Source organism: Pimephales promelas, chromosome 6 (assembly GCF_988280905.1).
Source record: "Pimephales promelas chromosome 6, fPimPro1.hap1.1, whole genome shotgun sequence".
NCBI classification, from domain to species: Eukaryota; Metazoa; Chordata; class Actinopteri; order Cypriniformes; family Leuciscidae; genus Pimephales; species Pimephales promelas.
The window spans coordinates 7,948,991-7,974,307 of NC_142774.1; the positions used below are offsets into that span (position 1 = coordinate 7,948,991).

The 25,317-nt window shown below is 37.0% G+C and overlaps 1 protein-coding gene across 1 annotated transcript in view; it reads left to right on the top strand.

The window, feature by feature from the left end:
* Positions 1-25,317, top strand: part of cfap58 (cilia and flagella associated protein 58) — a 103,418-nt gene that overhangs the window by 18,806 nt on the left and 59,295 nt on the right. Inside the window, exons 8-11 of the mRNA XM_089132048.1 lie at positions 617-699; positions 2,975-3,166; positions 10,078-10,239; positions 11,176-11,322. Coding sequence (XP_088988174.1) covers positions 617-699; positions 2,975-3,166; positions 10,078-10,239; positions 11,176-11,322 — 584 coding nt within the window. The remainder of the gene's footprint in view (positions 1-616; positions 700-2,974; positions 3,167-10,077; positions 10,240-11,175; positions 11,323-25,317) is intronic.

Genomic DNA, 25,317 nt, shown 5'->3' on the forward strand with positions numbered 1-25,317 from the left:
CTTGTCATCAAGTCTGTAATTCAGAAATATACCTCATATTAGTGAAAGTCTCCAAGCTCTGATTGGACGGTTGGGATGGAGGGTGTTTGGCACTTGATGGATGGAGGCAGAGCCCTGTTGTCATCTTAATCGGGGATTCCACGGTGATGGATGTTGTCATCTTAATCAGGGTTGGCTGGAAGATTGATGAGATGGGCTGTGACAGCGGGGTCAGTGAGCTGGCCGTCCGAAGAGTGAGGGAGGAAGGGTCATCAGAGGATAGAACATGGAATGGCCATTTCACATGACAAGCGCAGTCCTACATTGTCCACTCATGCAAGTCTCTTCGCTGACGGCCGAGACACGGCACGGTTCCATTCTCCTGTATCGCTGATTCTCACTCTTTCTTTCTGTCTTTGCATGTCCCAGTTCTCTTTTCTACCTCCTTTCGCCTGCAGCTGTATAATGGGCTTTTTGATTTGTGTAATTATTTTACGTTGGTCCTTCACTGTGGAAAGTGCTTCTGAAATTAGCGAAAAACCTTTCAAAAATAAAAGTAACAATTAGTGCTATATGTCACTGGCTTTGAAAGAAGAACAAAAAAATATTAAAGTGCCTTTTTTTCTGTTTTTCTTAGAAATGGAGGTCTCAAAAAATCAGACGGATATGGACAAGAAGGCTATAGATGAACTGGTGCGGGAGAAGGGCATCCTCAATAAGGTGTGTGTGTGGAAACGTGTTTCCAATTTACTTCTAGCAAAATGATCTATATGAAACCAACCATAAGGAACACGTTAACAGACAAAACATCGTTCTTAGGCCTGTCAGTTGATTTTTCAATATTTAATTTTAACACTAGAAGTGCCAGAATTCCAAAACTACTAGAACGGCCACAAACGGTCATTTTGACCGTTAGATTCAAAACAGTGTTTATTTCGTTGACGAATAATTTTCGTAATTATTTTCGTCAACCGCATTTTTTCAAAGACGAAAACGAGAGTAGTTTTCTAGTTTTAGTAGTTCTACTAGTTCTAGTTAGAGTAGTTTTGTAGTTTTCTTCCTTGAAATGAACACTTCGCAATATTCCTCATATAAATAATTCCCGTCCCATATGCAAAAAAAAGGTTGAGTGGAGTTGTTTTAGTAGTGTTTTGAAACTCGTTAGGGAAAGGGGCGTGATATTTCTGAAACACACTTGAAGTGATTGACCAATCACAACACACCGATTCATCTGACCAATCAGAGCATGCACTTTTCAGAAGGAGGGGCTTCTTGGAGAGATCGAAACTAAACAGAGCGTTACTGACAGACTAGAAAGAGAGGCGTTGCAACAATTATAAAATGTGCTTTTTGAACATTCAAATATGAAAACCTATTAAAGAGTAACTAAACCCTAAACCAACTTTTTTTTTAGTTAATGATCTGTAAAAATGGATCTTTATTAATACCAGTCATTGATTCGAGTAACTTTTTTGACATTTGTGTATAAAGTGTTTCATTTGCACAATACATGGTGTAAAAACATTCAAATATAAAACATTTCATATTTCAAGGTTTTCATATTCAACTGCAGTAGCCACCGTTCAACCTGAAGAGGGCAGCACTAAGACGTTTTTACACCATATATTGTAGAAAATGAAACACTTTATACACAAATGTCAAAAAAGTTACTCGAATCAACTGGTATTAATAAAGATTAGACCATATATTCTACAATATATGGTGTAAAAACATCTAAGTGCTGCCCTCTTCAGGTTGAACGGTGGCTACTGCAGTTGAATATGAAAACATTCAAATATGAAAACCTATTAAAGAGTAACTAAAACTTTTTTTAGTTAATGATCTGTAAGAATGGATCTTTATTGATACCAGTCATTGATTCGAGTAACTTTTTTGACATTTGTGTATAAAGTGTTTTATTTCTACAATATATGGTGTAAAAACGTCTTAGTGCTGCCCTCTTCAGGTTGAACGGTGGCTAATGGAATTTTCCCATTGGATGTTCCGAACTTCGTGACGTACGCAGGTTTCAGCTCACCACGCGAGCTAGGATAAAAACTATCTTGTTTCGTCAAAACCACAGGAATTGGAATTGCGAGTATTGAAAACGATCAGGATAGAGTGTTTTAGCATCTATTTCATCCTCTCTATCTCCGCTGGGGTCCGCCCACTTTTTCAGCATTTTTCAAATACTGCCAGTGGGTGGAGTCAGGCTCTGACCAGGGGTTTAGTTAATATTTAATATTTAACATTTAACATTATTATTGATCTGTGTTGTTGTCATTATTATTGATAACATTTATTTAATATTTAATATTTAACAATATTATTGATCTGTGTTGTACTACTTTCATGTTATCACTGTGAAGCTGCTTTGACACAATCTGTATTGTGAAAAGCGCTATATAAATAAATGTGACTTGACTTTAGTTACCCGTTAAAAGGGAAGGGGGAAGGGGGAGGGGGGATTGAGATCATCGCATTACGCCGGGTCTGCGTTTTGGACGTGCTTCATATCACCTGAGACAACTCTTAATACTGGGTTAGCTTTATTGCGAGTCTTTGAGGTTTATTTTTCCTCCTCACAGCTAATTTTCTGCCGCAGTTCTGCAGTTTCATAGTTCTTATAGCTTCCCCACGCTGTTATGATGCACAGATGGATTTCAGAAAACAAGAGAAGGTGCATGATGTTTTTGCTGATGTGCTGAATATTGCATTGCTATTGTGCGTGTGAAAATAAAAGGATATTCATATTTAATTGCACAGGAGACACTCTGTCTCACAAATGCACACACTGTAGCATACAAACATAGCTTTTGATATCAGCTTACCTTGGAGAATCACTTCTTTGATCTATTGAATAGCAATATATCACAGAGTCAAATCCTCCTATTCTCAAGCTTGGTTTTTTATACCTATTTTCTGAAAAGTCATTCTTTCTAAGTATATTTACAAAGTGATCTTTTGTGTATGTTGTATTTGCATATTTTCCCAGAATATGATTAAGGCGGCAAATGAAACCGACAAACAACAGAACTATGTTAAGCAATACGAACAGTCGATGAAGTCTCTGGAAAATGAGATTTTAAACTACAGGGATGAAGCCCAGAAACAACGAAAGATCATCTTCCAGCTGGAGAAAGAGAGGGATCACCACATAAACGAGGCCAGTGAGCTCAAAAAGAAGGTAAAGCATGTTTGAAGAGACACACACGCTAAAGTTAAGCTGGGTGCACACTGTAAGATTTATAATAGGCCTTCAAATACTTATACACATTTCAAATACTTATATCACTGACAACAGTAGTCCAGCCAGGATATTGTCATTTAAAAAGTGAAGTCACAGCCCTCAATTGATGTTGATGTTGTCATGTTGTGTTTTGGTCTGATGCTCCACCCTCCACCTATTTGCCAATCACGAAGTGTGTTCCAGTATGCGGGTTGCCAGCTCTGCAGCAGCTACAAACGTGCTGGATCTGGCAACCTCGAGTCAGGGGGGAGGAGGAGGGGATACACTACTCTACAGTAATTTGAAAGTGATTGCAGTACCAGTTTTGGCCACTATCTTACATACGGCTCCTTTACTATGTAGAAATTGTGCTTTTTAGTCACTGTGGAATATTTGTACTGTCATAAATAGCTAGCTAGACATATGTGATAATTATTGGACTGTTTTAATTATCAACAATGGATGGATGAAAAGCATTTAAAAAAAAATGAGCAAAACTACAAAGTAAAACAAGTTTAGGAATAAGATATTTACATAGTCTATCAACAAGATTGCCGGGTCAGCATCACTGTTGCATCCAGTGCTGCTTTTTAGCTCGCGCCAACCAGTGAAAGCCCGACCGAGTAAGACTCTTTTCCGGTTCCTCACACGGTCATATTCTCTTTTCCTTTTCCAAGTCTCTTCCGACCATGTTTTCCATCGTCGAGTATCACGTCTGAAATGAGTTTTTTTTTTTTTTTCAAGGAAGAAACGTTCAAATATGTCATTTTGGTGATCAGAGGTGAGTTTTAAGGGATACAATTATTAGGGGGGCTTTAAGTGATCATCTACTCACCCTGGTGTTGCTCTAATGCCATATGACTTTCTTTATATGGACCACACAAGTATAATTTTAAAAAAAATGGCCATACATTGACAGTGAATATCTTCCAGCATCAAGCTTTTTATAAAAGATGCAAAAATATCATAGAATGATCTCAAGTGTTCTGGTGATATACGATAGGGTTGAATGAAAAACAAAACGAAATTTAATGTATTATTTTATGAATCTCTGTTCGATGTGCACGTAACATTCATTAGACTCCATTAGCTGTGAGAGATTGAGATCGCCAAAAATGTGACATGAAATACAACGCCTAGAAATCGCAAAAAAAACATATCCGTGTACTCCTCTCTGAGTGGAATATAACTGGACCTGAACTCCGTTTGTCTGATGGCAGTCAGAAGGACAGTTGACAGATGTAAACGCGTACATGTGATGTACTTGTGTTAATGTGGCAGTAACACACCTCAGTGGAGGAATGGAGTAACCTTCACATGTCTGTGCTATTAAATAAGATGTAATTAGTTTGCTACGTATAACATTTTATTAGTTTAACTAGACTTAACTTACTCAGTAAGTGTCTCTAAAACTATGGAAGTAGAACATCAAGTATGGAAAACAGCTCGTGTCCCTTGTGGCAGTACCAAAGATGCAACACATATAAATGCACTGAAATGCGAATTGAATTTGAGCCCATGTCAAAACATGACACATGAAATCTAACTTGCACAGCTTAAAATGTTTACAGTCATATGCTGATACTGTATGTTTCAATCAAAATCTCTCCACATTTCTTTTTCTTAAAATCTTTTACTTTCTAAGAGTTGGTGAGAGAGTCGCTTGTAATCCCTGAAGGCATTCCTTCAGTCTGTAGTACTTCAGTGTCCTTCTGTGAGTTGTCTCACTAATGACTTTATAATACTGTTGCTATCGCAACACGTGTGGTCTCTTTGCATAATTCAAGGTAGTGACGTTTAGGCACTTATGGGAAAACTTGTTTATAATGGGCAACTATTAAGTTGAGTCAAGAGTGCAATGAATAAGATAAATAGAGAACTGGTCTAATTAGGACTGATCTTCAACCTGTTTTACTTGGCCATTAAGCTTCATTTCATAAATGGGCAATTACGCAAAAAAAGAAATTCTGTAAACTTTATATAGAAAAGTTTTTATATAGAATCTTAAAGGGTCATGTCAGACGCTTCATAAAGGCCACATACACAACTGCAGCTAAATTTTGTTGTCAGTTCACCTTTGAGTGTTTAATCTTGTTCTGTACACAGTAATTTACAGGAGCGATAACCGCATACTGATTAACATAATTACTGTATGATGTCAATGAACAGGAAAGACAAGTGTGAACATTCAACTCATTTGTGTTCTATTGAAGAAAGAAAGTCATTCAGGTTTGGAAAAACATTAGGGTGAGTAAATGATGACAGCATTATTATTTGAGAGTGAACTATTCCTGTTAATCAACTCTCAAGTCTACTTCATTATCTCGGCATGACTTTTTATCATAGATTGTATAAGTTATAACATAAGAAAATTACAGTTTGGTTAATGTGTCACCTGCTATTCTCAATTAACGAGTCATTCATTTAATTATAAAAGTACCTGGAATAGTGAATTAAATGCTTTTTAAGGTATTTTAAGATATAACAAGTTTTAGAACAAGTCTGCTGCTAACAAGTTATTCTTTTCAAATTACATGTTCTTAGGATTAAAACCATCTGTTGATTTTTTATTTTTTTTGCAAATCAGAAAGCGGTGGTAATTATAATTACATACTATGATGTGGTCGTTAAATACCTTTGTGCTAAAATAAAATCCGTCTTGAAAAGTCGTCTATAAAAAATCTATCTTTTTTGGTGTTGACACACCCTCTAGCATCCTGGCATTTGCCCTGACATTTGTTTTCTCAGGTTTTTATGTTGGGTAAGTGCACTGCACCATGAACAGCAAGATTCAGGTTTACATTCAGCTCCAGGCCCATCCTCTTACTCTCTTTCTGTCACAGACAGATAAGACTAGACATAATATATTCCATATAATAGTGTTCCTGATTCTGTGTAAACTAGGTGCATCGGTGCCTTTGAAAATCTACACCGTAAAATATAGCCAGAATTCTCACCTGCACATTCCAAATCCTCTGTCAATTTGTGCCTATATATATATAGATTTATTGAAAGTTAATCAGTTATTGAGTTCAATTCACCTATAAATGAGAGCTGCAGAAGAAAATAGTACTTGTATTCAGTTCAGTTTAGTTCAATACTGATTCAATTTAGTTCAGTGACATTGCTCTTGCAAAGTTTATCAATGAATGAGTTCAATTCACCTATAAAGCAGCTCTACAGAAGTCAATAGTGCTGTTATTCAGCTCAATTCAGTTCAATGCTGATTCAGTTTAGTTCAATAACAGTGCCAATGTCACAGTTCATCAATTAATGAGTTCAAGTCACCTATAAATGAGCTCCACAGAAGACAATAGTGCTGTTATTTAGCTCAATTCAGTTAAATGACGTTGCAAATTTCATCAATTAACGAGTTCAATTCACCTATAAAGGAGCTCTACAGAAGACAATAGTGCTGTTATTCAGCACAATTCAGTTCAATGCTGATTAAATTCAGTTCAATGACGTTGTTGCAAAGTTCATCAATTAACAAGTTCAATTCACCTATAAAGGAGCTTTACAGAAGACAAAAGACAATAGTGCTGTTATTCAACTAAATTCAGTTCAGTGCTGATTCAGTTTAGTTCAATAAGAGCACCAATGTCACAGTTAATCAATTAATGAGTTCAATTCACCTATTAAGGAGCTCTACAGAAGTCAATAGTGCTGTTATTCAACTAAATTCAGTTCAGTGCTGATTCAGTTTAGTTCAATAAGAGCACCAATGTCACAGTTAATCAATTAATGAGTTCAATTCACCTATAAAGGAGCTCTACAGAAGGCAATAGTGCTGTTATTCAACTAAATTCAGTTCAGTGCCGATTCAGTTTAGTTCAATAAGAGCACCAATGTCACAGTTAATCAATTAATGAGTTCAATTCACCTATAAAGGAGCTCTACAGAAGTCAATAGTGCTGTTATTCAACTCAATTCAGTTCAGTGCTGATTCAGTTTAGTTCAATAAGAGCGCCAATGTCACAGTTCATCAATTAATAAGTTCAATTCACCTATAAAGGAGCTCTACAGAAGACAATAGTGCTGTTATTCAGCTCAATTCTGTTCAATGTTGATTCAATTTAGTTCAATGAGAGTGCCAATGTCGCACTCTTATGAAATGAGTTCAATAGAGCTATAAAGCAGCTATACAGAAGACAGTAGTGTCATTATTCAGCTCAGTGTAGTTTGATAGAGTTAGTGGAGTCAAATCGTGAAATCGATTATATTTCCGTCAAGTTATAGCCTCATTTGAGGATACACACCGGATGCACATCTCTATAGCTCACATTATACTGTCTTACACACGCAAACAGTGCGAGCGTGAAGGTTGCACTGCAGAAGGTGTTTATTTTGGAACAGCTTTCACAGTTTCCTAGGAACCAGAGGCTATTTAAGACACACAACACCGCTTTCATGTGTTCAGCATTGCTAACATTTGATTTCTTTCAGACAGACTGTGTGAAAAGTTGATAATCTAATTCCAGGTATAAAACGTTCAGCCGTAAGCATTAGTTAGGCCGCGTGTCGAAAAAGCTCTTCGCTGATGGTTTTGAGATTGCCCCCAGAGATCTGACTCCACACTGTACTTTGCAGAGAATAAAAATTCTCCTGATTTAGAAATAAGAAAAATGCTTCAAAACAAGTAGGTCTAAAATGCCAGAGGAAAGCTATTCGTTAGCATTCCCATTCAGAGCTGAAATCTGCCATCTTGGGACAGAAGTTTTTGAGACAATCCATAAACGTGTGACATTAAACATTTATTTACACCCTTTTCTGTTGCCTCCTTCACACACCAGCGTTGTATTACACAGTTATTTTACAACAGCTGTTACTTGCTCTAGTAGCTTACAGATTTAATTTTCATTTCAACACAAATCTGTAGATGTTCAGTTTGTAAGGCCAGCTCTAACCTCCTCCAGACTGTCTCATTACATTTTACCAATGTTCCACCATCATTAGAGGCATGATATTTGTAGAAAACCATTAAAGGAGTAGTTAACTTTAAAAAAACGTTTGCTGATAATTTACTTAACCCCATATCATCCAAGATATCCATGTCATTCGAAAAAAAGTTAAGGTTTTTGATGAAAACATTCCAGGATTTTTCTCCATATAATGCACCTTACTGGGACCCAAATGGTTCAAGGTCCAAAAGACAGTTTCAGTGCAAACTGTTCAAAGGGCTTTAAACGATTCCAGACGATGAATAAGGGTCTTGTCAAGCAAAACAATTGCTCTTTTTTTTTTAAAAAAAAAAGACAAATTTTAAGTTTAAGAACTCGTTTATCAAAATGAACAAATATTTTTTCGTGTCATTTGGTTCATTCGAAGAACGAAATGAACAAATTGACTCGGGAAAAGATTCGATCATTTTGATGAACGAGTTCGAACAGGAGAGTCACGAACGTGCATTCCATTTAAGGTAATAAAAAGTATAACATTTACCAGGTTTAGATCAGTGAATTTAGCAAAATTTTTTGAGGAGATGATGGAAAAACTCTATGGTGTTCACAAGTTTGATTTATAAGGCCCTGGAGCTGACTATGAATTGCGAGTTGTTGAATTTACAGTGACTGGCGTTAGGCTTTGGTTGATATTAATATACACACTATTTGCAACCTCTGGGTTCGCCTGACACTATCTCTAGAAACACAAAGTTTTTGGCATAGATGTCTGAAGGCTGTTGTCCAATTGTCTCAAATTGACGAATTTAACCCTGAATATAGCCTGAATATATATGTGAGTTTGAATGGCATAGCCTTGGACACGTTCTGCTTTCAATTTAGTGTAAAAATCCCTTGCATCCATAAAACATGTGCTCACTCCTCTGAACTCCTCGGAAACTATGCACTTTGTTCTTTGCTAAATGCACAAGTGAAAAGGTTAATATGGATTGGCAACTATTTAAACTGCAGTGAAATTCAATAAAGCCAAGTTGTTTGTTTGGTTCTTTAAACTTCTCCTGATGTGGATGTTTCTTAGTTAAAGAAAGGAAATCAAAACCTGACAAGGTTGGGAAAAGGGTAAAGGCAATCCTGGGTCTGAATTTTTCATCAGTGCAAGTTGTGTAACCTCTCAGTGAATAACATATGGTCAGTTTCAAAATTTTTCAAAACAGCTAAAAAAAAATGATGTCGCTTTGCACAACATCTATGTGGGTATCACACTTACACTCTAAAAAATGCTGGGTTGTTTTAACCCAACTTTGGGTCAAAATATGGACTAACCCAGCCGTTGGGTTAAATTTTTACATTACATTTTTAACCCAACATTTCGGGTTTGTCCATATTTGACCCAAAATTGGGTTAAAACAACCCAGCATTTTTTACAGTGTATCCTTCACGGACAAGGCAATCCCAAAATTCATTGCAATGACTTAATTTACTTTCAAGATATTCAATCTAAATGAGTGGTTCTCAATCTTTTTGACTTAAGACAATGTCAAACACTATATTCGGATAACTCCTTTATTATTACACTGTAAAAACATATTGTTGGTTTAACTTATAAAATGAAGTAAAATTTTAAGTTCATTGAAATTGAAAAAATTGAGTTAATACAATGAAGGAGATTGATTTAATCATCGGGAACTCAAAATATTATGTTATCTGAACTACATGAAGTATTTAAGTTGATTTGACAAAATAAAAAATGTTGTGATTACGCATAAGGACATTTTTTTTACAGTGTAGGAACTAGGAGAGTTGATAGGTATAATTGTTAACTTTATCCTCAGTAAAAACAATATTCATTGAACATTATTTCATTTTACATCTTGATTTTTTTTAGAATACTAATGTAAACAGACAACTCACTAGGTTTTAAACAGAGATAACTGTGATCTTGCTGATTGTCTTTGTCTGTCATTACAGGTTTTTGAGAATATGGAGGAAAATAAACTGAAGCAGATTAAGATATTTGAGGAAGAGAAGAGAATCGCAGAAGTTGAAACAAAACTGAAGCAGCAAAAGAATCTCTATGAGGATGTTAGGACAGAGAGGGACCTCTTCAGCAAGAACCTGATTGAGGCCAAGGTAAAATGTGTGTGTGTGTGTGTGTGTGTAGGCCTTTATATTATAGATACCAATGAACACGAGAGGAGACATGGAGTCCAGTAGATCCATGGGATGACTTCTTTGGGTAATACGCCCCACGGAAGCTTGTGTGAAGATGCCATGAACATTAATCTTTGTCTGGGAATCCGCCCCATGTGTGAGAAGTTGGAAATAGCAGGTAACCTATCCTGCTGTGCAGATTTAGGCTTGAAAGTCTACAAAAATACATGAATGCAGATGCTTCTAGCAATGCAAAAATCATTTTCACGCATCAATGCGTTCCCAAACGTGTCCGAATGCAATTCATAGTGCAACACAAGTTGCATTCTCAGCATTGCCACAAGGAGCTCTATAGTGGGCCAGTTTTCTCTTTCAGATCTTAATATATTTAAAAAAAAAATAATATTTCCTGTGATGCAAAGCTAAATCTAAATTTTCAGCATCATTACTCCAGAAATCTTTCTAATATGATGATTTGGAGCTCAATAAACATTTCTTATTATCATCAATGTTGAAAACAGTTGTACTGCTTAATATTTATAATATTATTGAAATATTTTGAAACCCTAATATATTTTATTCAAGATTCTTTGATAAATATAGAAAGTTCAGGATAACATTGATTTGAAATCTAATAATTTTGTAACATTTAAAAGCCTTTTCTGTCACTGTCACTACGCTGGTCTTTGGGAGACAAATGAGTGAAGCCTTGACTACTGCAGAGAGAATAGTTAAGTGTAAGACTTCTCAAAGATATATTTTTCAATGACTGTACTCTATTGTCAGTTTTTCCTTGATGTCCCATTACTGCTCTGTCACTTCTTTTCCTGTGAATGTTTTGAGTGTGCCTGCCTGCCTGCCTGGCCAGCTGCCTTTGTGTCTGTCTCTCACACGCCTCCTTGCGTTCACTTTTAGGATCTGAATGCTGAGATGAAACGCAAGGTGAAGAACATGAACCGCGAGATTGAACAGCTGAAAGATGAGATCACCACAAAAGAGGTGGCTTTAGAAAAGAAGCACCAGGAGCACCAGCGCATGGCCAAAGAAATGGAACAACTGAAGGTATCTCATTTTATTCTCAACTACCATGTCTTGCCCTCTTTCTTCTGTTTATCTACAGGTCTAATGTTAACATGCCTAGTCAGTGTCCTGAGCAAGCATGATGGGACATGTTTCCAGTGAAACGATTTGTCTGTCCACATTGAATGTGAAACTATTGCACAACTTGACAGTCTCAGCCAATCATATTTTTGTCCAATGAGATTGCATGGTGAGTGGGCTACACAGCGCAATGTGCAGGAATAGAAACTATGAATGTAAACTATAAACTAAAAACGTCATTCCAGTTCGGACAAAAACTCTGATTTACGTTACTTATTACAATTAGTTTGGATGTGAACACCGTTTACATTACGTTTAAATAATTAAATGATATGAAAGTATAAAATGATCACCTTTTTTATTTTTATTTTACATACCACAAGTTCACTCAATTTTAGATTTTTTTTATCATTTTAAAAGTGTTTGGATACCTCTATGAATTGTCCAACATTCCAACTATGTAAAAATGAACCATTGTTCATTGAGCTTATTTTGTTAGTGTATATGGTCCAACAGCACTGGGACCAGTGTTGTAGTCGAGACCAGCTCACTCGAGTCCGAGTCGAGACCGAGACCAAAGAGGTTGGACAACCTAAGGTTGGGTCTGAAACCAGAAAGATATCTTCAAGAATATGTAAAATATCTGGTAGTAACAAAAAAATTGGCACCATACTCAAACCAAATATACCATGGAATCATTCAAATTAAAATGATTACAATCAGTAAGTGCTCTTTAACATAACATTACTGCACACGAATTCTATGTGGCTCTTATATACAAACTGAAATATGGATGATAAGGCAGACATTTTCAATACATACAGTAGTTGAGCTAGAGGCTCCACATCACATCTGACCTGGGTCCTGCTGTATTTGCGCACCGCGAACGTCGTCATGCGCAGTTGTGCACAAGAAAGTCAGCAGTCATTGGACGTTTCAATCAAACAATTGAATGAAATATTAACATGCAGCAATAATCATGACATATTTTGAATGGGACTCGAGTGGACTCGGGAATAACTCCGAGTCCTAATATGTTCGATTATGAGTCAATTCCGAGTCAAAATGCACACGAGTCCATGACAAGACCGAGACCATTAAAATATGGACTCGAGACCGAGTCCGAGTCTCGAGTACACAACACTGACTGTCTGGGACCTTTCACTCTTTGTATCGCTCTGCTTGTTTGTATTTCCTTATTACATTATTATGCCAGTAGGTGGCAACAATAGACTATTTTCGTGAGTGAATCATTGACTAATTGAACTGCTTTGTTAAAAAATGCTGTTATCTCCTAAAAGTCAGTTTATGTGTCATGCATGAATGCGTGTAGCTATTTCCCACACATTAAATATAATACGCATGTGTAGACTGATATTTTTCTAATATATGGACTCCTTCAAGGGAGTAGCCTTAAACAAACGTTTCAGTATGGTATTATGCATTTTCGGAGAATTTATATATAATGTTTTGACTGCAAATGTCATGTCCATAATGCTGGAATTCCCCAATTTTAAATAATTTATCCTTAACTAGTTTTGCTGTGTAGGTCTACATATTTTATAATGTTAACTTCAAATAGTAATAATAGTAACAGGAAATAGGACGGGACATAACGCTGGGAGATTGAAGGGGTGTGTCACAATGTTGCGATTTCGGTTTTTATTGCATGTCGTCACAGCCCTAGTCATTTTATAATGTTAAGTTCCACTTCTGTATAGTTATTTTGGTAAAAGTAACTCAAAAGTAATACAGGAGTAATGCAACGCATTACAATTTTGAGACAGCGATATTGTAAGGTAATGAATTACTTTTAAATAACAGTAACAAGTAATATGTAATGTATTACAGTTTGGAAGTAACTTGCACAACAATGTTGCCTGGTCTCGATTTCTGTTGAAATATTCAGATGGTAGAGTCAGAATTTGGAGAACATGGATCCATCATGCCTTGTTACCACTGTGCAGGCTGGTGGTGGTGGTGTAATGGATGTTTTCTTGGCAAACTTTAGGCCCCTTAGTGCCAATTGGGCATCATTAAAAATGCCACGGCCTCTGATGGCTACATCCAGCAAGATAATGCACCATGTCACAAAGCTCGAATAATTTCAAATTGTTTTTTTGAACAGGACAATGAGTTCACTGTACTAAAATGGCCCCCACAGTCACCAGATCTCAACGCACAGTATCTTTGGGATGTGGTGGAATGGGAGCTTCGTTCCCTGGATGTGCATCCCACAAATCTCCATCAACTGCTAGATGCGATCCTATCAATATGGGCCATCATTTCTAAATAATGCTTTCAGCACCTTGTTGAATCAATGCCACGTAGAATTAAGGCAGTTGTGAAGGCGAAAGGGGTTCAAACACAGTATTGTTATGGTGTACTGTATATTGCCATGCTAAACTCATCATAGAGTTGTCATGATATAAATATACAGTACATACAAGTGTGATTATTAATTTTTGTTTTTATACGCAGACTAGTCACGGTCTTCGTAGGTGCTCATTTGCGGTTCTTGACATGACCAGACAGCATTAGAAAAGTAACCTTGCATTCATCTTCGAGGAGATATTTTTCATAATCCTTTCATTATTACTTTCCAGATCTTGTGCTTATCAAATACAATGGCAGGTCTCTTCTTCTCCCTGTCATAAGCTTTCAATATCACCCTCACAAAGGATAATAATGGAATATCAAATAGGATGGCACAAAAAATGAAAGAAATAAAAGAAAACACAAAAGATCCCTCCATATTTTATGACAGAAATATAAATCTGAGTTCAGAGAGGTCTTTGACTCTATGCACTTTCAAATTCAACATCTAACATGAAAGACTTAATGAATATGCAGTGTTTTTTGGTGGTTATTGGAGTTGTAAATTATACATGACCTTGTTCTGAGATATAGAGTGAGGGGTGTGGTCGGATGGGAGGTTAGTCAGAGAAAAGGACAAACAAAGAGAGAGAAATCCTGAGTGAATGATTGACCAGCTCCAGGCCTATATGGTTGAACGATGCAACGTATCTAAAGTTTAGATATGAAGTGTCGAACACTGGAATGCATAAAGGATTTCAAATTGACCTGGTGTGATTTATAGAATATTTCTCATTAAAATAATAACATTTCTTGATATTCAATATATATACTTTTCACTACATTACTCCACTAATATAGTCCTAATATAGTTCCTTCACTTGATGGAATGAATGAAAACGAGGGAGTGAATTCGGATACTCAGTGTGTTGGAAGGGCTGCCACTTTTCTGTATCTGGAACACAGTGGCATCGGCCCATCAGCCTGAACAGATTGTTTCATAGGAGTGTGGACCAGTGGTCCGAACAGATGGTTTTAGACTGGAAGGTTCCTCCACACATGGGGTGGAAGGTTGGGGAGTTCTGGATGACAAGGGTGGAAAATTTCGACTCGCAGATCTCAGACTCACGAGCTGTCTCAGAACTAAATAGATCCACGGATAACTGAAAGTCTTTTTTGATTGGAAGCGTATAGTTGAATGCCCTTGAATATTCTGGTATCTGACTGTTGAAGATCCTTAAAAGCTCATTTTTGGGTTTGTGCATTTTTAAGGAACTAGACAGAAAGAGATTCATTAATAAAAGAAAATGGGTCTCAAGGGCTGGTGGGCAGCTACCCAACTTGAGCAGCTTACCCAGCATGCCACAGGAGGTGCTGTCTGGCACCCCGACTGGTTATCAGGAAGCATGATGGCTCTGATGTTCACCTCTCCTTTGAACCATGAAGTGAAAAGGCAAGACGCCCAATGGAAGAGAATGGGAGAGAGAAGACCAAAAGATGCTCTGAAGACTAATACGCTGGGAAACTTTACAAAGCAAACTAAAGTCTGTGAGCTCGATGCTGACACTCTCATGGTAGACATCAACGTAATCTTTGGAGAGCGCGCTAATCAAAGTAAGAGGCATGTTTGAGCCGAGCTCAGCACTCCCTCTGTTTAGATTCCTGTACTAATGAAGGAAAGCCACAGAGAACGGTAGAAAAAGACCAGCCGTCATCAGGAACACAAGAGCACTTGCAATTACTTCCAGAGGACGAGAATTTCAGACAAGATCCTTTGATAAACATTCAACCCTTTCACACAGGAAGTTAATTCATCATTAATGGAAATCTGTACATCCAGTGGAAATGTTCTTTCAAACTATAAAGAGGAAATAAAATGTTCTTGTTTTAATGTATTCGTCTCTTGTGCTCTCCCAGGGTGCATTTATTTGATTAAAAATACAATACAATTTTTATTATAAAATATAATATAATATTTAATTTAATTTCCTGTTATGGTAATACTGAATCTTCAGCATCATTACTCCAGTTTTCAGTGTCACATGATCCTTTAGAAATAATTTAAATTTGCTGATTTGGTGATCACAAGTTTGTGTGTGTGTGTGTGTGTAAAATAAAAATAAAAAATTGCTGTACAAAACAGCATTTATTCGAAATATACATTTTTTGTAACAATGTGTCACACTGTCACTTTTGATCAATTAAATGTGTCCTCACTAAACTTCACTGTAAAAAAATATTGTTGATTTAACTTAAAAAAAAAAAAAGTAATCTGGTTGCCTTAAGTTCATTGAAATGGAAAAATTGAGTTAACACAATGAAGGAGATTAATTGAAAAGAATTTTCAGGTACAATCCATTTTACACCTGCAAATTGAAAAACACATATATTTATGTGAAAAATGTAGCAACTACTGGAAAAATAGCTTGCTTTATTATATAAAATAAAGCAAACTTGATTTCAGAAACAAGATATTGGTACACTTTTCAGAATGTAAAAATTCTGATGTTTAGAGTTTAACTTATTGCTTCAGGACAGCACAGTTTTGGTATTGCTTACACAACATTAGCCATTTTAGCTATCTGAATGAAATAATGGGGATAAAAAAAACACTAAAAAGGTTCTAGAGAGGAAGTGGTGCACAATTAACACTTTTCTTGTAATTGCCTCTTCTAATTGCTGTAACTGCTCAATCACTGCATAATAATAAATGTCATGTTGTCATAAATAGTGTTAAATGAAAACCTTATACTTATTTTTCCTGTAATCCATGTATAATTTGTTCAGGCGTCACTTTACAAATAAAGAGCAAAAGGAATTAAATAGGCTGATGGGAAAGGAAATCGAAGCAAAGAAGATCGACATTCGACAAACAACTAGAGAAAAAGAACGAAAGAGAGAAATGACGAACAAAGGCAATCTTTCATGTTTTGAGGTGCCGCAGGGACATGTTGCAGAAAACTTTAAATTGATAGGGAGTTCACTGCAGGCTTATGTAACTCTCTCTGGCATTTCCTTTCTTTCACCTACGTTCATTTGTTTTCTTGGTTTTTGTGAGCTTGTGTCTCACCCTTTGCCTTTTGTGCTCTAAAGCATACAGGTGCCCCAGAGCTGCAATTTACTTCTGCTTTCTTTTACCTTCTGCCTTTTCCTTCCTGTTTCCCATTACTTGTCAAGTCAAAGCCATCATCGGTTTCCCTCTTAAACAAGAGGAAGACAGATCCAGAACATCCGAATCAAGACACGCTTTGCATTCACAAATCTCGCAAGTATTTTTGGAGCTACAAGTATAGCCATTACTGCCTTAACTATTGAAGCCAAGTTCCCACTACGGGATTTTAAGCCCGATTTGCAAATCGTTGAGCTCGCCGACAGGTCAGGGTGTTATCGGGTGCAAATCGCGGAGGATTAGCGGGCGATGAACGCTCACCAATCTGGTATGAAAGAGCCAACAACGCATCAAAGATGCTCACAGACGCCTCGCCAAGCCCAGAAAAATATCTAGCATGCATGACTCAACCTCAGTGATGTCATGAGTTACAGCCAATCAGAGCAAGGCATGGGTTGAGGTCAGTATTCTTCGCTGGGTATTGCCGTGCGTTCTGTTTTGCGTAATTTTTGGTTTGTTTTATCACCTGATTTTTCGTGGTAGAGATAGAATCGTTGTTGTCAACTTGCGTAGTGCGTTACCTCCTGTTGCGGATCAATCACGTTGTGTTGTGTGGTGTGAACAGCTCAACAACTTGAACACTCCTGATTTCACAGAGAGAAAGTCATGTAGTGTGAACCCCACAGTTTAGCCCAACGTTTTAAAATCATGTGTGAACAAGGCTTTAGTCAATATGTAGTATTGTGGTATAAAGTTACAATGCTGCATCTTACTTCTAAACTGTCCATTTTTGACTTGTAGCATTGGATTCTGAATCATTTTAGACTGATTCAGATTGTTTAAGTGGTTTACTTGTGAAATGAGTTAAATGAACCATTTAAATGAACTAATTCATTAATTTGAGATCTTGCTTAGAAGTCATTGTTACATGGGAAACGGTGAACGGTGAAGAAAGTGCACAACAACATACAAAACCTTACTAAGAGTGAATAAGTGAACAGGGTACAAATAGGCTAGGAAGACTAACAGGCTGATGAGACACAGGTGAATGCAATCAGTGAAGATGAGTCCAGGCAGTGAATTATGGGAAATGTAGTGCTGGGCAGATCATGACATTTTTTATGTGATTATTAGCTGTATTCAGTTAAATGTAAATGTATTCTGTGTAAAAAGCTAAATGCTGTCATCCTAATTAAGATGTCCTTTGTTTTTCCAGATAAATACTGCTCTGACTGTAAATATGATTTAAATAAAATGTTGTAAAAAGATGGAGATCCAGACCAGTTATTTAGCTAAAACTATTTTAGATTGCTTAAGTCATCTGTTACAGCATGAAAATGATTTATCAAAACTCAAACGGTAAATAATATGCTGTATATTTTCTAGATCATGAATAGTACATATTTTTACCATTCATGACTCTCACGTTGCTCTCCGCCATTTTGAAAAGGTCAAAGGTTCTCATCTCGGCAACTCGTGCATCAAAATATTCTACGAGCTGCCCAGTGGAAAATACCACATGAGGGGGTGTTCATGCGCATTTTCCACGTCGGCTTTTGGTATTTACCATAATTACCATAGCACACGAACGCACCATTACTTACCCTGAAGCCATCCTAGGTGAATATGACATTCTTCTTTCGGATGCACACAATTTGAGTTACGTTAAAAATGTCCTGGCTCTTCCAAGCTTTATGATGGGAGTGAATGGGTATTTTTTTGGAAGTCCATTAAAGGGCATCCATCCTTGATAAAAGTGCTCCACACAGCTCTGGGGGGTTAATAAAGGGCTTCTGAAGCAACGTGATGCGTTCGTGTAAGAAAAATATCCACATTTAAAACTTTATCGACTAAAATAACTTCCTTCTACTTCTTCACCACAATTTTCATTTTTGGGTGTACTATCCGTTTAAATTTCTGCAGTTAGCATCTTTTCTTTATCTGAGTCTATTCTCTAAAGTAGCTTTACTGTAATTCAACTACTTTGGGAGTTGCTTGTAGGTTGACGTGACAGCTTTTTTTCAATCGTACAATTTTTATTTATTTATTTTTATTTTTTTATAAATGTCACCAGTCTGTTGTACTCTCTGTGCTTTGAGGAATACGTAATTGAGCTTTAAGTGGTTGGAGGCCTTTTAGCATGTCATTAACAGTCATTTCTGTTTTTAGTCTTTACTTCATGCTTTTTTCTTACGTGTCATTTGCCACTGGCTTCAGATGGAAGGCCATAGAATGTGAGAGATTCATTATTCAATAAAGTTCTCGGCCACATGCAGATGGAAGGAGGCAGGAGAACATGCCATTTGCCCATTTTCTCATAAAACCTTAATACATCTCATTTATTATTCTTACGGGATGTCTCTTAGTTAGTCTTGGGTTTGTGTCTGTAATGAACTGTGAAGGAGGATGACATGGAAAGCAAGGAAATGTTCTGTTCGACAAGCTTGGGGCAGATTTTGTGATTGACTTATTGAACTTCTCATGACTGGAATTTGATATACAATTCTGAGAAAAGCCTGAGAATACATTGAAAATCAAGGTTTTATTTTTATTTGAACCTATAGTGAACTAGAACTAGATTTTAAACTAGAATAGGGGTATATCTAAAGTAAATATCTAAGCAAAACCTTGGGTTTTGCCACTAATGGGTCTATAGTTGTATTAAGATTCAGATTTAACCTCGCCATTGGCATGTCAATGAACTCATGATGAGAAAAAAGAAACTTGGAAGACATGCTTGGAAGACATCTGAGTGTTTTGCATTACAGACAACTCTTTGGTCACGCTACGTTCGCTTCATCAGGCTGACTGGTAAAAAAGGTGATTTGCACCTCCGTCATTGTCACCTCTGTTATTAATTTGTCAGATACACTCTGTCAGCCAACCTACATATCTAACAATTGTCAGCAATATTAAGCCTACGACAGAAAGTCAATATCACCCTTCGGTAAATGGTGACAAACTTGGGTTCATTACATTTCCATGGAGCAGCTGTCATAGCACTCATTCTTGGCTTCACATTTTACCTCCCAATATCCGCTAATCCTGTCAGAATGCGTCAGTGTCAAAGCATAACCCTTGAAGGAAACGGGGGTCGTTGCTACACCAATGATTCCATGTCGAGCCTGGGTTTTAAAGGTGCTGCTGTATGTTTTTTCCCCACTGAACTTATGCATAAAAATACCATAATATATTTGCAGATATTAAGGAAATATACTGTACCAAATTCACATACTCATTTCTCAGAAAAACAATGCTACAGCCAGTTATTTTACTTTGAAGTGTGCCTCCGTGTCAGAATGTATGTTTTTGTTTTGGTCTCTGTGATTTACCCAAATAGTATTTCGATAGAAAATGCAGCGTGTTGCAGTGATTATTGAAGCCAACAAACAAAATGTGTCAGAGATCGCAGATTCTAACAGCATCCATCTAAAAATCTCAATAAACGGAAGCATATTAAAAGGTTACTCAACAACTTAGCCTTCCATTGTCAATTTCGCTCAGTGTCCTCAAGCTAGAAACCGGCGTGATCGTTGAGTCTGAGGAAGAGGGGGCGGGGTCAACTCTTTCCAACGTTTTGAATTTGGACTGCAGTACCCATTTCAACCACTAGCTGTCAATAATACACACTGCACCTTTACTGTATCTTTCAAGCCTAGTAGTGAATGTTTTATAAGCAATTGGATAACCATATTCAGCACCGTAACGCAGAGCTGAAGCACAAAAACCAAAGCAATGTTGCAAAATGCTTGCAGTTTTTTTTAACCGCAGGAGGGCCAAAAGTTATATAGTGTACTTTTAATGATTTAAAAAAAGGAACATTTATCTCATATTCATGTAAAGCTTTAATCTGTGAACAGAATGAAGAGTAAACATATGGGTTTACTATTGCTTCATTTCTTTCTTCCCCCTGAGCTGAACTCTGAAGCAACTCCTTTGAAATCATACTAAAATCAGAGTAATCAATGTGCGTAGTTTACCCCAAACGCTCACAACATCAAATGACTTTCAAACTGTTGATCAACTAAAATCACTAAAATCACTGTTGATAAAAATGTAAAAAAAGAAAAAAAAGTAACATTGCAGGAAAGTGCTCACTATGATTTCCCTGTTTTAACTGAATACCGGTTAACTGACCTGCTTATATATGAGATTATGAAGCTATATCCACAACATAAATATAATGTTAAAACATATATTGTGCAGACAGTGAAGAAAATTAGTGTTTTTTGAATGTTTAAATGTTTATACTTTGTTTAAAAAAGCTTGCAAATTTGGTTAAAGCTTCAAGCTGTTATTTTTCATTACCAGGAACTAAAATGGTACTTTAAAAGACTGAAATTAAGTGTAAAATGGACAAAAGCGAATTAATATGATATATAGACCAAACATTCCTTTTTTGAAGAAAGATTATTGGAGTATATTTTACAAATAAATGGATGGACAGTGGATAGTACACCCAAAAATGAGTTAGCACTCTTCCATACTGTATGTCTTTACAAACCTGTATAACTTTTTTTTCCTTCTTCTGTGCAACATTTTTCTTTTGTGTTCTGAAGAAAGTCATACAGGGTTTGGAATGACAGGAGGGTGAGTAAGGATGACAATGATTTTCATTTTTTGGTGAACTATCCCTTTAAAGGGCATTTTCAAGTGTTTATAAGATGGGTTGCCTTACAGACGGCTTCATAGGAAGCAATGCCCTTTTGTCCCGCTGGTCTCTTGTCTCCACACACATAGTCCATTGTGCCAAGACATTGACCTTTCAGCTCTTCCTGTTGTTGTTTATTACCTCAAGCCTTGACAAACGTACCAAGAAAGAAGCTCCTGTGTTCTTTGAAGCCGGCCAGCGCGGAGTCTGTCCACTGGCTAACCCTCACCCCATGAAAAAACAATTAGGCCACTTCATAAGAATTGATTAGCATGTTAATGAATGGGCTGCACTTTCTCATCACGAGAGGCTACGGCAGGGTGTGATGAGGGGAGAGGTTGCTCTCAGCACAGGCCCCGTCCAGCTGGTTGTTATGCATGCCGAGAGGCGTCATCGATCTCGGAGAAATCTTATTACATGCTCCAGACACTGTCTGAAAATGTTTAGCGCTGAACCGATAGAGGAGGGGAGAAAGTTTCAGAATTTAATGTTGTAAAAAGGAAGAGATGATGTGTAAAGAATGCAGCCAGGTTTTAAATGATGTCCTCCGCTTTTTGAAATTTCATCGGCATTCCGCGGTAAAGGGGAGCTGTGGCGAACGACCTTTAAAAGGACCTCTCGCACTTGGTCCCGCTTCAGTGTTAACGAGACAGATTTTAGACCAAGTCAAAGGTCATCTTGTATGGACACTGTTGTCCAATTTCTATGCCATCAGAGAACTTCATCAAGGCTCCAGAATAAGAAAACACCTAAAAACATGACCTGACTTCATGCCAATTGCATGCTCCCTCAAAGCTTGCGACATCTGATAAAACTGTACATTTTAGGCCATGTTTACACAAAGCCGGGCATTTAGCAAAACGAATATTTTCCCTCTCTCCGTTTTCAAAAATTACATCGTTTACACACCCGCATAAATACGCCGTCGAGCGCCATCATAACTATCCCAGACAGCAAACTGACATTGAATCAATGTGGAAACGACGTCTCTCATGACATTGAAACAACGTTGATTTGCTCATCGAATTAACGTTGAACCAACGTCAGACGCGGCATTCTTCAAAGCTAAATGAAATCGAAAATTAGTTTGCTTTCATAACGTTGAAACAACGCGTTGATTTCAAGTTGATTTTCCGTTAGTTTTGAAAGAATGACGCGTCTGACGTTGGTTCAACGTTAATTCGATGAGCAAAACTATGTCAGATCAACGTTGTTTCGATGTCATATTTCCACGTTGATTCAATGTCAGTTTGCTATCTGGGATGCCAAACCTATTGGCGGCAGTGTAGGGTTAAGGATAAAGCCATTCAAGCCAATCAGAATCCTCAGAAACGACAAGAGAGAACCTAAAACGCCGTTTCTCCCAGTTCACACGACAACACATAACCGGCGTTTTCAGAAATCTCCACTTTGGCTGGAGTTTTTAGAAATAATCGTTTTCAGTGATAAAAACGGCGTTTTCGTGTAAATGAGAGGAGAAATATCTGCGTTTTCCCATCGTGTAAATGGGGCCTTAGTGGCTTTTATTGTGGACAGCCTAAGACACACCTGTGCAATAATCCTGCTGTCTAATCAGCATACTGATATTCCACACCTGTGAGCTGGATGGATTATCTCGGCAAAGGAGAAGTGCTCACTAACACAGATTTACACAGATTTGTGAACATTATTTGAGAGAAATAGGCCTTTTGTGTACGTAGAAAAAGTCTTTGAGTTCAGCTCATGAAAAATGGGAGCAAAAACAAAAGTGTTGCGTTTGTCATTTTTCATGAAAGTTTCCAATGGTGTACTGTAGTTTTAATAGGATTCTTTTAAGGATATGATGGTGATTGAAATAACTTTTAGAATATTTTTGGAGTAGAACATCTTTGTTGATCCTGGAACAACCTTCCAATTAACCAATCAGATTTAAATGAACAAATTTAAAGGCAGAAACTGGCATATGTTGAACGTAACTTTAAAGGGTTAGTTCACCCAAAAATGAAAATTAAGTCATTAATTACTCACCCCCATGCTGTACCAACCCCGTAAGACCTTCATTCGTCTTCGGAACACAAATGAAGATATTTTTGATTAAATTTGAGAGCTGTAGAACTACCACATTGGCTCCTAAGGGACTGCCTCTTGACGGCCCAGAAAGTCAATGAAGAAAATGTTTAAATATCCCAAGTGACTACCGTGGCTCAACTATATGTTTATCAAGCGACGAGAATACTTTTTGTGCGAAAAAACAAACAAAAATAACGAGTTTATTCGACTATTCCCTTTCTTCCTTGTAGGCCAGAAACGAGACTTCCTTAGATTTCCACGACGCATGCGCGAGAATTGCGATCTCCTTACACTACTGATCAGTTCAGTTCTCGCGCATGCGTCGTGGAAATCTAAGGAAGTCTCGTTTCTGGCCTACAAGGAAGAAAAGGAATAGTCGAATAAACTCGTTATTTTTGTTTGTTTTTTCGCACAAAAAGTATTCGCGTCGCTTGATAAACATATAGTTGAGCCACGGTAGTCACTTGGGATATTTAAACATTTTCTTCATTGACTTTCTGGGCCGTCAAGAGGCAGTCCCTTAGGAGCCAATGTGGTAGTTATACAGCTCTCAAATTTAATCAAAAATATCTTTATTTGTGTTCTGAAGACGAACGAAGGTCTTACGGAGTTGGTACAGCATGGGGGTGAGTAATTAATGACTTAATTTTCATTTTTGGGTGAACTAACCCTTTAATAATAAAAGAAACATAAGCAAAAAAACAAAAAACAAAAGTAAAGCGGCAGCCCCTCACTTACAACTGCTGCATAAACAAAAACAAAACAACAACATAAATGTCCCAGACCTGGTCCTCTCTGCACCTCTTGCTTCTTGCCACAGGCAAATTTATAGTTTATGTTAAGTTTACAAGCTTACAGGGCTTACAAGCATGGTTAGGTTTCTATATCTGTGTTATTTACTTATCATTTCCCTCTGATTTTAGGGACATGCTATGTGTAGAGTTAGGTTTAGGGGTAGTAATAGGGTTAGGACAACATTTTCGGTGAGGGAAGTGTTCCAGAATCAACAAAATATGTTGATCCAGGAACGTCTTAACTGGCAAAATCACGGCAGCCTTATTATGCTATATAAAAACCACACAATTTAAAGACTTTTCCAAACTTACAGCTTGATTTTAAAGCTTTTTAACCTCTTTTTGTTTTCACGCAGCATGTCTCATATTTCATGACGCCATAACCTTAATTTTTTTTAATTATTTTCACACAGTATTTTTTTAATGATTACTTATTTGTTTAGAATTTTTTTTAATAAGTGACAATAGATTTTTTTTTTTTTAGTGGATTTTAATATTTTTAGATATTTAAAATATTAAAATCTGTAACAAATAGAAATGGGGAAGGCATGGAAAAAGTGGCAGTTTTAATGTTAATTTTATACTGTAGGCCTTTATCAAGAATAATATTCAAAATGTAATTAAGAAAACAACATTCAGTACTTACTAAACATACCATCACAATATTGTAGCATTTGGTACATTAGTGTGTGGGCTCTTGGAGTGAACCTGACCTAGATGTTGAACAGGATCTTTCTACTGCTCCTACAGTCTAACTCTGCCTTTCTTGCTCTCTCTTCCTCTGTCTCAGGGAATAAAGGTTAAGACTGGAATCAAATGAAGTGTAAAGCACTCACGCTTATCTACCCTCTGTTTCTTTTTTTGTCTTTCCCATCTACTTTTTTGGTGTGTTTTCTACCTTCTTGGCAGACCTAAATGTTTACCCCACTGCATTTCCTGCAGGCGACCAAATACGTGTCAAAGGGTGAGAGACAGAGATTGATTTTGAACTACTACAGTCTCCCACCATGGGAAACTTACTGCAATATTTCGAGCTT